Below are 21858 nucleotides of genomic sequence, written 5' to 3'. Positions count from 1 at the left end.
CAAAGGACAGGGAAGAAAGGGGGTGAGGAAGGACAAGGGTTGCAATAACAAGACCACACAATAACTGTTTTGGCAGATGGACCTCCAGGGGTTCTGCAACCTGCAATTCTTTTAGAAACGTGTTAACTCAGTGACAATGTCTGAACAAACCCCTGCATAATAATTGACTAGCAGCATATTCCGACAACTGTAGAATGGTTCACACAACTGACACTGCAGCTACAATATTTAGACCAAATGTTCATGTGTGGGTACCTGCAGATTAGGCACCTAAATACTGATTAAATCACTTGGATAAAAAGAGCTTGATTTTTAGAGATGCTGAACACTCAGCCTAATGGGAGCAGTGGGTGCTCAGCACCACTGATAATCAGGCCTCTTATTTGGGTGTCTACACATGTAGGTGCCCAATTTTAGGCCCTAATTTTGGAACATTTGGCCTTAGTTATCAACCAGCAACTCCTTTCAGGCAGTAAATGACCTGTTTTGTTAAAGCATCAGTGGTGACAGTGTTTGGGGCGACGGTTTGTAACTGTCTCAGCATACATAGCACAAAGGATTTTGGAAACAAAATGAGTAAGAGTGACAAAGTGTAAAGGCCTCACGACGAGCACTTGATGCAGTCAATCTTACCCATATGGAGCAGAATGCAATACTGGACATTTGCTGGTTACATGACAAGTAAAAACCTGTGCAGCTGTGTATAATTGCATTAGCACAGTAGGTTAGGTTCATCACAATGAGACAAAGGCTTCTGCCAGGAAGAGCTTTTCTATTAATGCATTAGAATGTAATGCACATAGATCATGCTCCACAAGCCTTTCTTATCTGTACATTTTGAAACTGGATTATCAAAATTTGTCAAAGTCTGCTAAAGGCACTTAACATTTTCGTGTGTATGTTTGCCAACATCAAAATATACTACTTGGTGAAATGTGTAGATGTTTAGATACCATGAGGTATGTGAGAAATATTTACCCAAGTTCTCTTTTCAGGGTCCCAAAGCTGGAACAAAGTAGAAGGATCTTTGATAAAGAAGTCAAAACCAGCAGTACCCTTTCTCCCTGTTAGCATAGACTAAAACTACTTGACTTTAAGCATGAGTTTTGGGATCTAATTTTTAGTACATCAAAATCACCCACAGAAGTCTTATGAGAGGAAATGAAGAAGATTTCAGAAAAGGCACTGACACAAACAGCTGGCACAAATAAGTTCTTGATTATAGAATAGGCGGCGGCTCTACACTGGTATTAATACCTAACACACAGTACTTTTGATCTTCAAGCACTTAGTTAATTAACTAACTAATTCATCCAACAAACCCTCAGATGTAAGTACTGGTAAAAAAGATTCCTAATTTTCATATGGAGAAACTGAAACTGAGATTAAGTAATTTGCACAAGGTCACAGAGGGAGTTGATGTCAAATCTGAGATTAGAACTCAGGTATTCTTGGCTCTCAATCTTTACACCACACCTTCTTAGACCACAGTATGTTCAAACAAGCCCAGCCACTCAGATCATATGATGATGACTATGGGGTAAACACATATATATTAGAGGAGATTGCTCAATATTGACAGATAAGCAAAAACATTTTTCAGTCTCTATGATCGTGTCTCTCTTATATGGAAATATTCCTGCATGAACTAGTATCTCCTTGATAAGATTTATTAACCAGCAAGGTTAGATAATACACAAGGAAAGATAGTCAGGACACGGGATTTTCTCAAAAGGCCACCATGAGGTGCCTTCTTATGCTGGCCGACAAATGACAAAGATGTAAGGGCTTCCTAAATGATCTATTATCTCCAGTGTTAACCACCCATTTAAAAAAATTGTAAGTAGGATAATTCAGAGGCCTTTCTACAGAAGGGAAGTAGATGTAGTGTGCCTGAATCCTGTGGTCTCCAGGTAGGAAGAACTTCCCATTGCAATCAGTGTGGAGTTCCTTCCACGTAAGGACTGCAAGATCAGGCCCAATAACTCTGCATTATATCACCTGAAAAGGAGAATAAATTTCAAAATGGCTGGTGTGAAATTCAACTTTAGGAAGGACTTAACATTACAACCTTTTTCACCAGATTGCTGTATGCACTGGTGCTAAATTCATAGTGTAGGGCACTAGCTTCCAGGGAGGAAAAATATTGCACTGAAGCTGCTGTTCTCTAGGGTTACATCATAAATGGATTATTACCATGGATATCCAAATCATGCAACCATTTATTCCCTAGTTTATGGTTAAGTTTCAAATAAGTTTCCTAGCAGAAAAAAGAAGAACTGATTTTCTACCATCTTCTGTGTTTCTCTTGCATCTACAAAAAGTTAGCGGTCTGAGGCATCACTTACAAAGGTTTACCAACTGTTAAGGATTATTAGGCTGAAGCTATGGAGAGATGAGGGTGTCTGGGGGTAATCTTATTTTGTCCTAATATACTTTCAAGTAAAATATCTACTGAAAGTCTGATTTGTTGATTTTTAGAACAACCTAAAGATTCAACATTCATGATGATTCTCTAGAAAAACAGGACGCTGGACTGAAAATGGTATTTTGAGAATAGTTTTAGTATTTTGTCCAACTAAACACAAAAAGAATAAAATCATACCTGCTGCGGTGTTCATAACTGCCCTTACACCGGAACTTGTGCGCAGGAAACACTGTAAAAATACCTTCTTCTGAGCTAAAGTACTGCCATTTAATTCCTGGGTTAGACTTCAGATTGTCAGCAAGAACTACGGAATGAAAAGGAAAAAAATGAATGTGACTGCAAAGAAAAGTCAAAGGAGAAGTGGGCATTTATACATGGCATCTTCAAAATACCTCATATTTGCAAAAAACAACAAGAATATCCAGAGTTATAATTGTTAATGCTAACAACAAGAAGTAGTAATATTGAAAAGGAGATAAAACTTCATGTCTCACATTCATGTACGTTCCTGATTTAACTCCTAAAATCCAGACTGTTCAGTATGCTCATGTCCTTCATGATGCTTTAATATTTTTTGTGGAGAACACCACATTTTCCCTAGCCATTGTTTCATTGTCATGAATTCAATTCCTTAGTAAGCAATGAATCGACGTAACAGATTGTAACAGCTCCTTCAGCATACTTGGGCCTTTCCTTAATACCTAGATTCTCAATACAATTCATAAAGCTGCTCCCTGAGCCATTGGATGGTATCATGGAACATCTCCTGGAAGACGTCACGCACATACAAAATATCCACTTTTCCCAAGGATGAATTCCCAGCCACTCTAACCCTCGCTGAACAGTGTCCCCTCCAAATACCCAAAGCATTAGTGCATTATTTCCCTATGTGAGGGATGGTGGAAAGGGAGGCCCATATGGCAGTAGAGGAGGAGGGAGGGCGAAGAAAGCTGCCCAACCACCAATCCTCCCCACTGCAAACATTCTACTGCAGTTGCAGGTACCTCCTGCTTCCCCTCCAGCTCATAAGAATGTGAGAGCAGCTCATCTGTTCACAGCTACAAGATAGTAGCCTGCCAAATAACCTTCACTTTGTTGCTTCAATACACAGCTCAGACCACGCCCAGGAGCACAGGCAGCCTAACACCAGGAAGCCAGTAGGGGACGAAGGATGAAAGAACAAAAACACAAACAAGGTGACATTACAGTAGGAAGAGGCATCCAGCAATGGAGGAGTGTCCACAAAAATAAAACGGGAACCGCTGCACAGATCTGTATTATGGAGTGGTGGGGCTGGAGCACTCTGAATTAGGAAGCTGTTTTTAAAGTGATTACACAAAAATCTATCTGAAACCACCAGCTCTTTTGTGGTCCTTTAACGTGAAAATGGCCAAATACACACACACACACTTTACAAAGGAACTAACACCACAAAACTAAAATCCATCCCACGTGCCTAGTAGTTCTGTCTGCGAAATATTTATGACTGAGGTTTACAAACTTCTTAGAATTCAAGTTTGCGATGGAAACAACGATAAGCAAACAACATGCAAATGTTCCCATTACAAATAATATTGGGCAGAAAATGTTCAGAAGACCTTAACTCAAAATGATATGGATTCCTAACTGTAATGGATACTTTACAGAAAATGGAAGTTAAAAATTAAAGAGACGTCTATTATTTATATAGTTTATACATGCAACCCCCTAGGCATTTGGCTCTGTTAGAAAAAGTTCCTTTACTGCTCTCAGTGGCAGATCACGAGTGCACTGAAGCATTCGTTATACCAAAATAGCCTCAAAAAGAAACTAATAGATGACCCTTTATAAGGCATGGCATGATCTGCTAAAATCATGTCTTATTATATATATTTTGATAGTCTGGTACAAATATTTTGCTGAACTTTCAGTAAATACGGTTCCCATCATTCAGGGCTCCATTATATGTAAGAGTGTCGGAAAGGGTGAAAAAGGTGCAAGCAGCTTTCTCCCACCCACACTACACTCTCCTTTGTACAAGGGATGGATACCAGTGGGTGGTCTCGGTGCTTCCCTGAACCCAAATACTGCTCCAAGCTTCCAACAAATGCTTCACTATAGAGAACAGAGCCATGGCCCTGTCACCCTGTACCAACTATCAGAGCTGGCCGCTTGTGAAGGGAACACAAGCTCCCGGTCAAATGGGGATGCAGTGACCACACTCCTGAACTCCACTGCCACCAGAACCTCCTACCATGGGCTATGGCTTTACATTGCGATTGTGGCCTTGGCCTTTATGGACATACCATTTTATTTTAAAAACTGTGCGCCCTTTTTGCACAAAATGATACTGCTAGTTATAATCAATCATCATCGTTAGCATCATCCCAGGCACTTTTACAGCACTTTCCACCCAAAGCTCTTGCAAACCTCTCTATGGTAGGTGAACATTATTATACTCATTTTACAGATGGAAAGTGAGGACCAGATAAACTAAGTAACTTGTCCAAGGTAACAGTGATTGAGCAACAGAGCTTGAAATATAATCCTTGGAGACAGGACCCTGAAGTCCTACTCCAGTACCTAGAGCATGTTACTCATTCCGCTAGACTGCGCTTGTCTTCATTAGTAACACAGAAAGCGCTTCAACAAAGTTGTAATTTATGAAGTGAGACTTAAAAACTTTAAGTGGGCATTTAATCCTGGAAAAGAAACAGCTGTTGGACACTACACAAAAGTCAGCACAACAACTGTATGCCAGTAATTTATACCGAATTACATTAACAAATCAGACAGGGCTCAGTGAGAAACACAGATAATCTAGTCTGTTCATGATAAGGTTGTTATATATATTATAGATGACCAAGAATTCTTAATATTTGATGCTGAACTAACATTATTTTACAGACATTACAGATATCTGGATTCAGTGCACTAAATTCAGGTCACCAGAATTAGACACTCATATTTACCGCCTCTGAGAGAACACATTAAAACCATGAATCCTGGGCTCCCAAAGAACCCCTATCTGAGACACAAAAACAGCAGTTGTTTTTTCCACTCTTACAGTCATATGGAGATTTCCTAGCTGTCACTTAAGGTGTGTACCTCTCCTGTTACCAAAAAAAGACTGACACAAGATGAAGGAAACAAGAGACATGCAGCACAACTGCTAGGTTTCTCCTACAGATGACATAAGACAGCTGCACTCCCATGATTCCCTTAAAGCAAGAGGAAAAAACACTAAACTCACAGAAGAGGAGGAACAGCAACTCACTGGCATATAAGATTCAAATTTGCATACCCATCAGGATGATGAAAGGAGTCAATTCCACTCAGGCCAAATTGCCCTTTCCACTTGTGACAAACTAAAACCAAACTAAATATCTGAATTACTTTGGCTTTTTGCCTAACAGTGTTAAAGAACTACATCAGCTTTAGGTGCATGCATTTTTTTTAAAAAAGTGGATTTCCTTACTTATGTTACACTTCCTTTGATTAGAAACTTGAAAGAACTTTGGTAAAAGATCTAATTTACATTTCACCTTTAATGAAGCATTTACTTCTTGCATTTCCCTCAGGATAGATGCTGAAAATAGGCACGTCAATTTCATTTTCTGGTTCTCAACCACTATCAAGATACTGCAGTATTTGGGTTGGAATCAGTTCATGGGAATATTTCAAACCACAACCAGATGATGTACTTCAAATACCTGAATGGAAGATGGTTATTTACGTACAACATCCTCAACAGCTTAGCACCTTCTTAGATTTCCCAGGCTGGTTTGTGACTATATGGGTTCTTTCTATGACCAGCTCAGTGCAATTACTTTGTACAACTATTGCTATTTTTGTCCTTTATCATTATTTGTATTTCAGTAGTGCCTAGAGATCCCAAACAACATCAAGGCTCCATTGTGCTTGACGCTGTACAAACACAGTAGAGAGACAATCCTTGATCTGAAGACCTTACAGCCTAAATAGAAAAGACTGATAAAGGGGACACAGAGATGAAGTGACTTGCTCAGGGTCTCACAGTAGGTCAGTGGCAGAACTGGGAAGACAACACAGGTCTCCAGTGCTCTGTCCACTACTTCTCACTTTGTCTTCCTTCTTAAAATAATGATTTGCCTTTCACACAAGAGAATGAAGCTGAGAATATTGGTCTCTCTCTTTTGCCTAGCCAGTAACTGATATCAGCTAGGATGATCGAAGTGACTGCCCCACATGTACAGTATAAATAAACAGCATCTATGGATTTAGCATTCTCAAGTGGTGGGCTCATCACTCTGGAATTAATTTGTCCTGCAGATCAACAAAATTTGTGGATATTGCTATTTTCATTTAAGTTACCTAAATGTTTTCTGAGGCTATCAGTTCTTTGTGGGCTAGGAAATGGTTTTTTAATATTACTCTTGACATGTCAGTGTAACAACAGCATGATAAATGTACTGTGCATGTTAAATAAAAAAATCCCCCAAAATCCTAGTAGTTAGCTGACAGGATACAATTTATAGGCAGAAACTTTGTTTAGCCATTTTCAAAATGCTTTCTTTGGGATGCAAGTAGTTTATGTGGAGTAGGAATCCTGCGCAATCTGAAATGCTTTCATGTTGCCAACTTTTGTGATACCATTGACTGCATCATGATATTTAATGTTTTATTTATGCCCCAATTCCTGGAGTCATGTTATTAGGTGAGACTCTCAGCTGTCATTTTAAAAAAAAAATCCAGAATTTTTTAGTCCTCATAGTCGTGGAGAAAAGCTTGAAAACATGAACCCTAAAGGCTCAAAAAACCACAACGCAACTGAAAAAAACCCCAAATATAGTATTTTTAAAATTTCATGATTTTTCAAGCAACCATAATTTTCTGGAGCCTGACTCACAATTTTTGCACTTAGGGTCGGCAATACTGACTGTCTCTTAAATTCCTCATCATAAGAAGATATAGGATACAGCATACACACAAACCAATGTTGTACCCTCTTTCCCTTCCCGAATATTAGAATGTAGAAATATTTTTACATTTTGAAACAAGATGCTCAGCATCTCTGAAAATCAGACCAAAGTATGTGCAGGAAAATTTTGTAGCAGAGTACTGAATTCGTTTACTATTTTAAACTAGCATTTTATTATTCATTTCCCTGCCTGGCAGCAGGTTTTGCAGGTCACAAGTACGGGCAGCTTGAGAAAATTGCTGAGCTGTGTTGGTAAGTGGGTGGCAGCTCAGAATTATGTTAGCAGACTGCCAGCAAACATTTTAGCTGTTTGCTTTTGGTACAGGTGTGGAATAACTGATGGAAGATGTCAGAAGTGTGCTCAGTACTTTTTTGGGTGCTGCATTTATGTGAAAAGACCACAGTTCATTTGAAGGTATTATTGGTTTGTATACATGTGCTGTGTCATACATTTGAGCACCCAAGAAGCTGTGAACTTTGGATATTTAAATTCAGATTTGATCAGTGTAGATTCTGGGATTTAGCCACTTTTCAGCATTGATAAGTAACTGCAGTAGTGTGTCCAGTTCTGGGCATCACACACTGGGAAAGATATGGACAAAATGGAGAAAGTCCATAGGAGTGCAACAAAAGTAACTGAAGATATAGAAAACTGGACCTAGGAGGAAAGACTGGGGGGAAAAAAACCGGGTTTGTTTAGTCTGGAGAAGAGAAGACTGACGGGGGAACTAAAAAGTTGTTATAAAAAGGAGGGTGATAAATTGTTCTCCTTAACCACTGAGGAAAGAACAAGAAGTAATGGTCTTAAATTTCAGCAAGGGAGATTTAGATTAGACATTAGGAAAAACTCTGTAAATGGAACAGATTATCTAGGGAGGTTGCAGAATTTCCCTCACTGGAGGTTTTTAAAAATAGGTTAGACAAACACCTGTCCGGGATGGTCTAGAACAGTGGCTTTCAATCTTTCCAGACTACTGTACCCTTTTCAGGAGTCTGATTTGTCTTGCATACCCTAAGTTTCACGTCACTTAAAAACTATTTGCTTACAAAATCAGACATAAAAATACAAAATTGTTACAGCACACTATTACTGAAAAATGGCTTACATTCTCATTTTTACCATATAATTATAAAATAAATAATTTGGAATATAAATATTGTACTTACATTTCAGTGTATAGTATAGAGGGCAGTATAAACAAGTCATTGTCAGTATGAAATTTTAGGTTGTACTGACTTTGCTAATGCTTTTTATGTAGCCTCCTGTAAAACCAGACAAATACCTAGATGAGCTGATGTACTCCCTAGAAGACTTCTGCATGCCCCCAGGGGTATGTGGACCACTGATTGAGAACAACTCGTCTAGAATAATACTTAGTCCTGCCACAGTGCAAGGGACTGGACAAGATGACCTACTAAAGACCCTTCCAGTCCTATATTTCTACAATTCAACAAAGTGGTTATATCAACAACCCTGAAACTGAGGCTACTAATCTCTTGCTCATTATATGAAAAGGTTGAATTTCTGAAATTTCACTGAAATAAAAATTTAAAAGAGGGGTTTTAGAAATATATCTTTGAATATTACCAGTGAAGAATCTGGGATTTATCTACTCAGTTAAAAGTACCTCAAAAGAGTTTCATTCCATCTACAGTATTGAAAGTTTGCAAAATTTTAAAGAAAACTTTAGTAATTGCTGCATTACAGCTGTACTTATTATTTTGCTAAGAGTCACGCTTTAAATTCAACTCCTCTCTTGAGAAAATAAAAATGTTCACTTTTCTAATGAACTGATTGTTCTCAAACATCCAACAAATTGCCAGCATCACTAGTGCCCTTAATGTCCTCTATTGCTGCTCTTCCTTTTCAAAAAGTTCTGCTGGCTTATTTCCTTTAGCTAGAGAGTTAGTTTAAGGCTACCTTCTCCAGGGACTGCCAATTTTATCATAACCCCCTGCTTATTTTTCTATGACCACAGCATACAATCTGCTGTCAGATAACCAAGGACTACCTCAGCTGAAAAAATAAGCTTTATTTCCTTCAATTGCACTCTTATTTTCCATCTATTGAAGCAGCAAGAAATCCCTGCAGAGTCCTCCTACTTTCTTGTTCCCGCTACAAAACCAAACAGATATTCTTTTTAGGCTCTATTATCCCTCATCCCAAACCTTTTAATCTCTAAAATGATTGACTGTTCTTTAACATCATCTCATATCTCCAGCAAAGCCAGTTTCGGGACAGGTTCTGTAGGCACATGATCTTGACAAAATGTGTCACAAGGTGGATTGCTTACCCATTTTCCAGCTTAAAGCTGCATTTGTCAAACTTCCCTCAGTTCCAGAATTACAAGCTAGTCGGCATTCACATGAACTAGTCCAGGGCCTTTTGCTAGTAATTTTATTTGGTGTACCTCCCAAACCCTGTCCAAGACAGTGGCCTTTAAAGAACTCCCTGCTTTCAGCTCACGGTGCCCCCTTGTCCATTCCAGATCACTTTTGAAAAGTACATTATCATCATCTTTCTCCATATTAACTATAATATGTAGTACCCTATACATACACATTGTTTAAAATGTACTTGCTATGATTCCATCTCCTACAAGTATGAAAGAGAGACTGCAACCAACTATGTCACGAAATAAAGGCCCATTGTTGGACAGAGGTTATGGAAGCTGAACATTAAAGATTTAAACACTAAACATGCAAAAGCTTTTGGCGCAGTTCCTTAATTCGGCTGCAAATATGAAGGGAAAAAAGTTTAAAAGCACTGAAAAGAGAGGACTGAAGGATATTCTCTCTCTCTTTCCCTCCAATTACAAATTGCTACCAAGGCATGAAGGACTTTGAGAAGGAGACCCCCCTAAGTGATGGAGTTTTGTAAAACTTCAAAGAGAATGCGATAACGATCATACTTAGCACTTAGACTGCATTTTACATCTTCAAAGCATGGCAGAATCATTAACTAATTACTCTTCAAAGTGCAGCACTAACATGTAGTAAAAAAACCACCCTACAAACAATTCAACATGATTATTCATTATAGCACAGTTACTCGTAATTCTCATGCTGAACATTAAATTTGAAAGACTGTCATAAGCTACCTGGAGCACACCCTTCAAAAAAGGATGTTACACGACATATACACACATGCTGCCGTTCCTTAAAGAGTGACTCTAAAATAATCGCATCAAAGAGAACCTTGTTTATTGTTTCTTAATGATTCCAAAGTGAATTTGTTCAGTTTACAACGAGAGGAACATTCTTTCTAATTTAACCATGGATTTGAAAGTCAAGCTGTGTTCTGACTCACGCATCATCAGGAACGAAAGATTCTGCAACTGGAACCCCATGAACGGTCTGCTGATATTGTGAGCCAGAATTAAATCCAGCTCACTCACTGGTAGCTCAGGCGGCTCTGCAAGGCTCACCAGTAGGAAAACCTTATTTTTAATCAGCAGGGTTGGCAGACACAATTCCTTAAACATAAATGGAACAGGCCTGATGAGTAAAAAGATGCCCATTTACAGTGTCACTTTTAAAACTGTCAGCCCTTTGGGTGAAACTCACCCAGTTTCAGTGGGCACACACAAGCCCCTCACACTTAAGTAGACCCACAGTGCAAGGGAGGCACAGAGACTACGCAGGGGCCCTGTACCTTATTTACACTCTGCAAAAGGAGGTTACTCTAGCTCTAAATAGGTTGAGAAAAATTATTTGGGAGGGGGGTGGAGGGCTGCACTGGATGAAGGTTCACGGGATCTAGACTTCCTGAGGGGTGTAAAGGTATGGCGGGGTCAAGTAACATGCTTGGCTTTCGTTATGACGTTCACATCTAGTGGTAAAGGACCTATTACTGCCAGTTAAAGGGTTTTCCTTTCATTCAAGTGATAGAGGCCTATGATTTGCAGTTGAAGGAGGTAGGATCAGGACTTGATTCCTCGTATGTGCCATATCCATCTAGCAGAGCTGGTCAAAAACTGCATCAAAATAGTCGCCCTCACCCCAATGGAAATCCTCTTTATAACCAAAACAAAGAAAATGTGACAATTGTTCATTTTGAACACAATTCTTCATTTTCAACTAAATATTAAATTTTTTTGTGTGAAAAAATTCACCCTTGCCTATTTTTTTCTACCAACCTTCCATTTTCCAGTTGCAAAAGTTTTTTATTTCCTGACCAAAATGAAGGGTTTTTTTTTTTGTTTTTTTTTTAAATTCATTCAAACAACGAAAAACATAATGGAAAATTTCAAACAAAACAAATATGTTCAATTCTTTTGAATTTTTTCATGAAATATACTCACCTTTTCTCAACCACTTCTACTGCTAACTGAGTCTATTGTCATGTCATGGATTTTCGAGCAGCAGCAGCTGTGCTACAGACCTGTGCCAGGACTGTGTGGTGTGAATTCCAGCCCCTTCCAACACGTACAAATACCCCACTCTAATTCTATTTATTGAGGCTGTGTGTTCAGTGGGCCAAAATTAAAATGTTAAGATTTGAGGCCCAGGGAGAACACAGTAATGTTTACATTTATATTTTGCACGTGGCTTCTACAAATCAGATTATTTAAATTGTGAAATAGCTGTTTAAGAACAAAACACTCAGGGGCAGTATAACCTGGCTCACAGATAAGTTGGTTTGGCTTTGCCTTTAAGAACAGTAGACCCAAACAAGAAAGCATGCTGAGCTCATGCCTGTTGGAAGAAGCGACAGATCCATGAACCCATTCTGTAACTGAGTGGTAAGTTTAGGGCCCATTCACAAATGTGCCGCTGTGTCCGACGCAAACCTTGCTTGCTGAGAGTTCTGGGGGACTTAATTTTCAGAGTGTCCCAGAATTCAGAAGGCAGAAACAACATATCAGAGATCCACAAGCAACAATACTTGTTTACACTTGAAAGTTAATACATATTAAGATAGGGTGTGAATTTAAAGAGCAAAAGCTATTCCTGAATTACTCCATGTGTGGTTTCTCTTACTGCCAAATAAGAGAGTCTTGGTTTAGTTTAGCTCAGTGGTGCCCAATCTTATTACACAGGAGGGCCACTTAAACCTAAGCATAACCTTCTGTGGGTCAAACATTCTACATATTTTAAAAAGATTTAAAGTAATCTATATTGGTTTTTATTTTAAATTCAGCTTGTTTAGCATGTATTTAGGTAGGTTGTTCCTATTTACAATATTGTCTATTTACATACTTGTGTAAACTAAAATGATGTAAATATGACAACAAAATGCCAATGAATTGGCTGTTAGTATATTGTGTTGAAGCAGGCAATGGGCCTTATGAAATGTTCTGGTGGGCCAAGTACGGCCCACAGGTTGGACACCCCTGGTTTAGCTTGATCCACTTTCAAAGACACTCTTATTCCAGAATAGGAGTGTCCATACATGAAGTTATTCCTCAGTAATTCCATTTGTAGACAAGCCCTTAGTCCTAAATTTATCATTTAGGTAACACATGCCACAGAACTAGGTCAACTGCAGGGGGTGTGGGAAGATCCAGAAGGAGGTAATTACACAAGGTATCAACAGATAGCAGGTGCCAAGCAAACACCCTAAAATCTCATCCAGGGTTTGAACTCTCCATCCATACCCTAACCTCCTAACCTAAAACTTTCCTACCTCCAATATCTTCGCCAGCCCGAACAGTTCAGCAGCACTTTGTGGAAGAGGGATCTGGGGGGAAGAGCTATATCATCTGTCCAGATAGGGCACCATCATCTCTCTTTGGTGAAATGTGTTGGATAAACATCCCTTAGGAGGTGATATTCTTTATTCCTCCACAGAATGGGAGGCTGGAGTCCTCTATGGATAAAATAGGGGCAGCATAGCTAGTGGCAGAGCAAGTTTTCTCACACCGTCTTACAGAAAGTGAACAAGCCTCTGTGCAGAAGGAATCAACTCCAGGGATTAAAGTCCATTCAAAACCTTGGCCAATGCGGTAGCCAGTTAGCAAGTGACAACTATAGAGGTAGTGATGGTTTTTCTGATACAGACTCTTATTTACTGGGAATTAGACAGATTGCCACTTCTAATGTATCTGTATCAGGTGCTTGTGGGGTGGACTATGTGAAATGAGTCAACCTGCTGATGGTTCCATGCCTCATTTTCAGTTGCTTATATTTTGTTGTTGTTGCAGTTTCTTTTGTTTGGTTTTCAAAAACTTCTTGGAGGCAGCAGAGCCTTGACTGCCGCCATTACTGACAGTACAAAAGGCTTTATATATGTCAAACTTCTTAACAACATCCAGGGAAGTCAGTTTTCCCATCTAGAAGGAATCCCAATTGTTCTGTTTTCAGAAATAGATCACAGTTGTTAGTTGGGGCAGCAAATGAAAATTTCTATGCCAAATCGTATACATTCAAAAGATGGGAAACGGAAAGCTGACTACTTTGGAAATGTTCCAAATTTTGAAATCTTGAGGCAAGCTCTGGAAGGCACATTCAATCAAATTGACAAGAGGGCTGGCAGTTCTGCCCAGTGTGGATGTGTTCCCTGTGCTCCGGTCTTCTCACAAATCCTTAAAATCTAACAACTTTTAGTTTCCATGAGGTCTGAACCCAGCAGCAACCTTCATTACTATATTGGTTCCAAATACAACTCATCATACAGCTTTCCCATGCACCTGCCAAACTTTCCCAATACTGTTCTCTTCTCTCTTATTGACACCCTGTTCCCTGATCAGCACCTGTGGGTAGAGAGAAGAGCTCTCATTAAAAGAAGTGCTTTGGGAACAGCCCAAATGGGAACCTAGAGTAGCAGATTCACTCCAGGTAAAAATGCTGAAACATCTCTTCAGTGATACAGTATTCTTGATCCTCTCTCCTCTTGCTTTACTCCTATACTGTTTGTTTTTAGGATGCACACTCGTTAAAGAGCTGGCATTTGTTGGCAAGTAGGGATAAGCGGCTATTAATTTTAACTTTTTGATCTTGTAATTTGTGTCAAGGGGGAGAGGGGGCCTACATCCTTGGATAAATGCCTGGTTTTTGTTTTGTTATAAATCCAAATTAATTAATTAATTAATTAATTAAGAGGGCATTTTAAGGGCAATTATGGCTCCAAGTTATTTGTTTATAAGAATTTTTACAAAAGGTAAGGCCAACAGGCATTCTTCCAGAGGTAAAATAAATGATTTCACAGGAATTTGACTTAAACAAACATTCCCTCCATGTCAGAGTATGCAAGCCAAATACTGCAGCACTTTGCTATTGTAGAGGAAAGTGAAATGGACTGGAAACTGACCAAAACAAACTTAATTCGCCATAGTAAAAGAAACCAAAAGAATAAGTGAACAGATGTCATGAATAGCGAAGTGTATTCAATTTTTTAAATTCTTTTGGTTTTAATAATTTACAGTAAGGACATTTGTTGTATGATTTTTCACTAGATACTGCCCCAGATATTTTAATGAGCATTTTTTTCCTTAAAAAAATAAAAAAATGCCCTGTGGGCCAAATGTAGCCCATAGACTTCTATCACGTGGTTCATGACTGCTCACCTTTAATATGGATGGAAGTATGTGGCCTTCCATTCCAATTATGGCGCAGTAGTGTATGTTGGGACCTCTAACCGCCCCAGGCCAACATCTGTGCTGAAGGTGAAGATGGTGGCAATTGCTTCCTTTAGGCAATTAAGCATGGCCTTCAGGCTCCTAGCAAATTGAAAATCTTGAGTGGACAAAGTTTTAGCATTCCTAAATTTCACAGCATTTATTTATGACCACAGAAATGTATCACTTACAGGGATATGCAGCCAGAGGTTCTAGGCCCAAATTTGTACTTCCCTTATCAAATTTGTTGTAAGATCTCCAAATTCTAAGTTGTTACAGGGGAGAAGGATGGGGAGAAAACCCCATTGGTGAGAGGTTGGAAAATACCTTCTTATTTTTATACAACCCACAAGACTCAAAGTTGTGTGCACCTCCTGCTGATCCTACATCAATAATTAAATAAAATCATGCTAAATGGAAGGCTGTAGTCAAAATATCGTGTAAAAAGTTACAACCCAAATCCATCCTAAACAGATATAATGATGGAGGCAAAAAAATAATGACTTAAAAAAAATTAAAACCCATTTATTATTTCAAATTCAACAGGATATTAAAAATAAAAGCCTGTGGCATGGGACCAAAGTCTGAATTCTTCAGAGGAAAGTCACACACACCTCACGCTGTAGCCCCTTTCCAGCTTTAAAATGTATCAAGCAAATGGATCAACTCTCAAGATAGAAACTCCATGACAAGACAAAGAAAATAAAAATTTTAACATGTCCGTGTGCTTTTGCGTATCACTGCAAAAGCAGCTGCACATTACGTGAACTCAGCTAAGAAGATCACAGAGGCACCTCAGTTTGGCACCATCAATAGCTGACAGTATGCCATAGCACCCAGGGCTAGGAAGGAAAGCAACTCTGGGAGACGAATAGGCATAAAAATCACAACAGCATTATACATGGTGTGCTGGAATAAGTCCTCATGACATTTTTATATTTAAAAAGTACTTAGACTAAGGGCATTACTTTAGGTATCATCTTTCAATCATGAAATCTCAAATTAGGAACTGCATGACAGTTTCAGGGAGAAATAAAAGCTTGTTGCTATAGTGTACTATGTTAATCCTCCATAGCAACAGAATGTTAAACTCTACTGGAAAACAAAAGAATAACAAAAGCAAATAAAAATATTTGTATTACTTACCAGAGTTTAAATCACGTCCAGGATTGAAGGCTTTGCTATTAACTGTGGTAGACAGTCTATCACAGCTAATGGTTCTAGAAACATTGGTGTTAAAATTCCCATCAAACCTGAAATGGCAAACAAGAAGATTAGCAAAGCAAAAGTGGACTTAGTAAAAGTTTCTAACCAAGGGATTTATAGAAAAATGATTAGTTTGTACACAGCAACTGGAGTTCCATTTGCATTTTTAATGGCACAGGCAAAGGAAAATTCCAAAGCACAAAGCTTGGTGAGTTAAAACTCACAACTTCTGGGCCATATCCTCAGAGGCAGATTAAGATTTATTGGAGCCCTGGGCATGAAGAACATTTGGGCCTCCCACACCCTGGAGGCCCGGGGGGGGGACATGCCCCCCTCCCCTCCGCCTCCCTTTTTAACATGGGCATAGTGAGAGGCAACACGTAACTGTGGCTAGTAGGGGGGCACAAACGAAAGGCTCTGGGGGAGCATTTGGCCCCTCTCCCCGATTTCGCAGGATGCCTCTGGTGCAGAAGCCCAGCTGTGAGGAGCCAGCACCATCCCCCAGCAGTGGTGCTCTCAGTGTGTCCCTGCAGCCCAGGGATGGGAGGAAGCAGCAGGGCTGTATCATCATAGCACCTGGGAGCCTCAGTCATGGACCAGGACCCTATCAGGCTAGGTGCTGACTGCTAGCTGAGCATCTCCCCCACCACGTGGGGCTGCCTCGCCTTCCCTGATGCCAGAATCCCACGCTGCCTCTGCCTTCATCCCGACTCATCATGGTGGATGGTCTGCAAAGCAGGCAGCAGCACTGGGACTCAAGCAGCAGGGAAGGCAAAGCAACCCCATATGGTGGGGGAGGAGCTCAGCTGGCAGCCAGCCACCCTGTGGCTTCCTCCCTCCCCGGGGCTGCAGGGACACACAGAGTGGTAGCCTCGGGGAGGCACAGAGCAGTGGCAGCAGGAGCTGCACTCCACGGAGGAGGAGCTGATAAAGTGATGAGCTTTCCCGGCCACAAAGTACAGATTCTACTAGTAGTGCCAGCCTCTTTCTGGTGGGGGCTGACATGGGCGTCATTCCTCCTCTTCCCCCCGAGGCTCCTAAGAGCTGCCCAGAGATCCTGGCTGCTGTGGGGAGCCCCGGACCTTCCACCTGCCCTGGGGCAGCATGTCCCAGGGAACAGGGAACCCTAACCCCTACCCAGGGCACGTGGAGGGTCTGAGGATCCCCGGGTGGCCCAGATTCTCTGGGTGGCTCTTACCTTGGCCCAGGTCCCTCCTGGCCGGGGATGGAGTACTCAGGGGGGTGGGGGGGGCAGGCTTTTGGGGAAAGAGGAGGAGTGGGGGTGGGGCCACAGTTCCAGCACTGATGGCCCTCCCCTCTTCTATCTAGGTTCCTCTGCTCCCAGGGCCCCACAAATTGGCCGGGGCTCATGGGGCCTGTGTGTTAATCTGCCACCACATATCCTACTCATAGATGCAATGTGCTGCATATTTTCATTTTATCCCTTGTGACATGCAGCAATAATGAAATTAGAGACGTAAAAGGCTATGTTCATCTGCAGATGAGTGCTGGTTTGTTCCCTGGCAGAATATCTGAGAGTTCTTTGTCCAGTTCAGTTGTACGAGATCTAAGTGGTGAAGATTCCGGCTTGGGAGATTTGTTTACCATCTAGTAGATCACATCATATCATTAGGAATGCGTTCCAGCTATTCTTTTTCTTCTTTTGGTTTCATTACGTTGCTCCTAATTATACACCCTTTACTACCCTGAACATTTCCTCTTCCTGCCTTGCATTAACTGTCTTCAAATTCTGTACTTGTACATGGTTATATCTCTCACCACTACCTCTTGGTCTTGGGAAGTCTGTATATAAGGAAGTTACAAGCCTACTTTCTGCAGGAAAGATGGGGACTTCCAGTGTAATAAGAAAGGCTGCCTACATTTTTATTTTACATTTTCCATATTTACTAGGTGAAATAATTTAGCAATGGTAATTGAACCTCATTTTAGATACAAAAATATAAATCAAACCCTTATACAACTACGCAATGACTTTAATGAAATCAAGGCATAGAAACATTTTGGTCTGGTTTTTAAAATGCCACATGACTGTAAATGTGCTTCCCATTTAAAGTACTTAGATAGTAGCTGCATTTCTAAGCCTTTGCTTTATTAGAACTACAAATCAAAATCTGATCAAAGGGAACCTTGTCATCAGTTTTGATAAAAATAATAGAGTGACGCATCAGTGTATCTTATCTGCTGCAGCTTAGCCCCAGATTTTAAAAGATATTTAGGCGTTCCTGCACTCAGCGTCACAATACCTAACTGATTTAGGAGCCTAAATCTCATTTTCAAAAGGTACTTAAGACACTTAGGAGTCTAAACTTCATCAACAGTTGATGAGATTTAGGGCCTGTCTATGCTACAAGTGCTTCTTTGGCACAGCTGCAGCGCTGTAGTGTAGACACTTCCTACATCAACAGATAATTCATCGCCCCGACAGTCGATAGCTATGTCAGCTGAAGAAATCTTCCATAGACCTAGCTGTGACTACCCCCAGGGGTTAGGTTGGCTTACCTATGGCACTCTAGAGTGTGAATTTTTCACACCTCTGCGTGATGTAGCTAGATTGATCTAAATTTTAAGTGTAGATAAGGGCTTAGACTCCTAAGTGCCTATATCCTTTTTGACAAGGAGATTTATGCTCCTAAATCAGTTAGGGGTTGACACTGAGCACAGCAGCACCTAAATACCTTATAAATATGGGCCTAAAGGACTCTGAGCACCTTGGTGGGATTTGACATCCAGTCGTATTATTAAGGATCTTCATCAATTACCCATTTCCTGTCAAAAATACTTTACCAGTAATCTATCCCTAGGAAATCATCATAAATTCCCTTCCACCCTGAGTCTGCATGAGGTGAGGTTCTGAAAGAACCTAGACTTTTTCTAACAGAAGATGGTGGAAAGCAAGGTTAGGAAAGAAATTGGGGAAGGAGGGCTCTTTGAGACTATCAAATTTCCCGTCTTATAGTTTTAGTTACAAATGCTAATTATAGAAAATACTTTGGCAACATTATATCAGTACAAATACTGTCCACTTTGTTTCAATATTAACAAACAAAAAAACAACAGGCATGTACGTATACAATATCGTATACCCCACCTCACTCCCATTCACTAATTTGGGCCCACATTCAGCAAAGAATTTAAGTACATGCTTAAATCTCATTGTCTTCAGTAGTGATGGGATTACCCAGTTGCTTAAAAATCAAGCACACACAAATGCTTTGCTATACTAGGGCTTAAAGTAGTTAGAGGTAAAGCTAGTCAACCTTCCCCCCAAAAAATTAACAACAAAGATTTTCATTTAAAAACAATATTTTTAATTGAAAAGCAAGTGGTCAAAAATTCAAAATTCAGAAAAATTGTAACCAGTTCTACAAAGTCGTCACACACATTGGCCTGGTCTATACTTATGGGGAAATTCGGCAGCAATCAATGGGGGTTACGCAAGCTACACTGAGTAGCTTGCTTAACTTGCATCGACTTCTTAAATCCTCTTCTGCGTACTGTCTCCACTACGCTGCACCTTTTGAGGAGGTGGTTTAATTGAATCGACTTCCAGATCGATTGAGCAGGTCTTCACAGATAGATCGATCGGATGGCAGCAAATTTGCCGCCATTAATGAAAACATACCCTAACTTGGAGCTTGATAGGATGAGCAGTTCCACTTTAGCCACTTAAGAAACTAAAACAGTCAATAAGCTCTTTGGGATAGAGCTTATCTTTTTGCTCTGTGCTTGTACAATGCTCACCACATCTGTGGCTCCTGTCACACTGCAAATACTAAACAAACTTCCAGGTGACCTCGGTTAGAGAAACAAAGTGAAAAGTAAGAGAGATATAGAGGAAGCATAATTAGAGGTTGCACACTTCGTTGCTTGTGTAGACATAACTATGTGTTATCCAACTTTTTAAGTGCAAATGCAAGTCTGGGAGTGGGAACTGGTCAGAGTGGGGGCAGGGGCCAACTGGGGGGGAAGGGCACAGCTGCATGACAGTTCAGCAATGAAGTGTGTGACCCTCTATTACAGTGGTTTTCAAACTTTTCCAGACTACTGTACCCCTTTCAGGAGTCTGATTTGTTTTGCATACCCCCAAGTGTCATCTCATTTAAAAACTACTTGCTTACAAAATCAATACAAAATACAAAAGTGCCACAGCACATTATTACTGAAAAACAGCTTACTTCCTTATTTTGTCTGTATGAAATTTTAGTTTGTACTGCCTTCACTAGTGTTTTTTATGTAGGCTGTTGTAAAACTAGGCCAATATCTAGATGAGTTGATTACCGTCTGGAAGACCTCTGCGTACCCCTGGTTGAGAACCACTGCTCTAGTAAACACATGCCTGTGATATGCGTAGGCAACAACAGAGGGTGCCAGAGAGCTTCCTCTGCCCGAAGTACCAAATGGGCACACACTGGGCCTAATTCAAGTAAAAATCAGTATTTTCCAGTTTTCACTAAAAACCAGTAGGATCTGCCCACTGATACGTAGACCATTCCCTGGAATTTTGGGATTGATTGGATGTGGTTTTCAAAAATTACTGCTTTAGCATACAAGTTGAGAGCAGGGCCTTGTGTTGCTCCAATAATACAGCACTACCTCCCGTTCATGGCTCCATATTTGAGGATGAGTTGAGGTTTGCACTTAAAATAGGGATTCAATCACTTTGTTATGTAGCATGTTTCTGAGTTACGATTCATTAAAAAAATATTAAGAAAACTTAGCACCTGCATTAAACATTTATTGAGCTTAATTCATAACAGGATCTTAAGAATGGAATAACTCGAAGTCTAATTTTACATGTACTTAAAATTCATTGGACTCTCATGCAGTGGCTGCAGTTGAAGAAATAAGATGGCATTTAAACTTAAGTTATAATGATTATTTTATCTACCCCGGCCTGTGGTGATACCATGAAAAAAGGTTTTAAAAATATCAAATGTGTCTTTAAAAATCAGTTTAATCTAATCTGTGACCATAAACACTACAATGCCTTAATCATAATGTATGGTTATTGAAGGCATCACTCAATAGCATGCCTTAATTGTGTATTTTCATACCATAACATGTTTGGACTTCTTTTAAATTTAACATTAAGTTTGATTGGGGGGGAGGGGGTGTTATAGTGCTTGTTTTTGCACAATTCACGCCCCTCTGGTTCTTACCCTAAAATTATGTATAGGCAGTCTTAAACCTAGTTCCATCTTAATACAGTATTTTTGTCTGGGAAGACTTATAGGGCATAAATTTTTTGCATCTTAAAGATCCCTAAGCACTTCACATATTTACAGAATATATCATTCAGACGACACATTTTCACATTGCGCGCGCGCGCGCGCACACACACACACACACACACACACACACACACACACACACACACACACACACACACACACTATTATTACGTATACACAAACCCAGAGCACTACCCACTCTTCCCCACCTCACATACCCTCATCATTTCTGTGGTGGGATGAGTTGCTGTTTAATTTCATACAGCAACATTGCACAACAGTTTAAACAGGAAGCAGAAAATATGGGGGGAAGGGGAGAAAGAGTATGGACAGACAGAATGTAATTATCCACACTGAAATTTCACCAGGGTCCCTGCTCTTCCTTCTCCAAGGCCTGGGATTTCTTTAGAGTACCAATGAGACCCAACCTTGCTGTGCTTTTGAAATCACGCCCTGAAGTAGATCAGCTGCAGC

The 21858-nt window shown here is 40.1% G+C and overlaps 1 protein-coding gene across 2 annotated transcripts in view; it reads right to left on the bottom strand.

Annotated features, from left to right (window-relative positions):
• CACHD1 (cache domain containing 1) overlaps positions 1-21858 on the bottom strand; it is a 186423-nt gene that overhangs the window by 52917 nt on the left and 111648 nt on the right. For both annotated transcript variants that reach the window (XM_067535461.1, XM_067535462.1), the window contains exons 4-5: positions 16073-16179; positions 2606-2732 (exon numbers count right to left, since the gene is read on the bottom strand). In XM_067535461.1, coding sequence (XP_067391562.1) covers positions 2606-2732; positions 16073-16179 — 234 coding nt within the window. The remainder of the gene's footprint in view (positions 1-2605; positions 2733-16072; positions 16180-21858) is intronic.

The sequence above is a fragment of the Emydura macquarii genome, unplaced genomic scaffold, assembly GCF_026122565.2.
Source record: "Emydura macquarii macquarii isolate MOO-44397 ecotype Brisbane River unplaced genomic scaffold, CSIRO-AGI_Emac_v2 contig_3506, whole genome shotgun sequence".
NCBI classification, from domain to species: Eukaryota; Metazoa; Chordata; order Testudines; family Chelidae; genus Emydura; species Emydura macquarii.
This window is presented reverse-complemented; position numbering and strand designations above follow the sequence as displayed.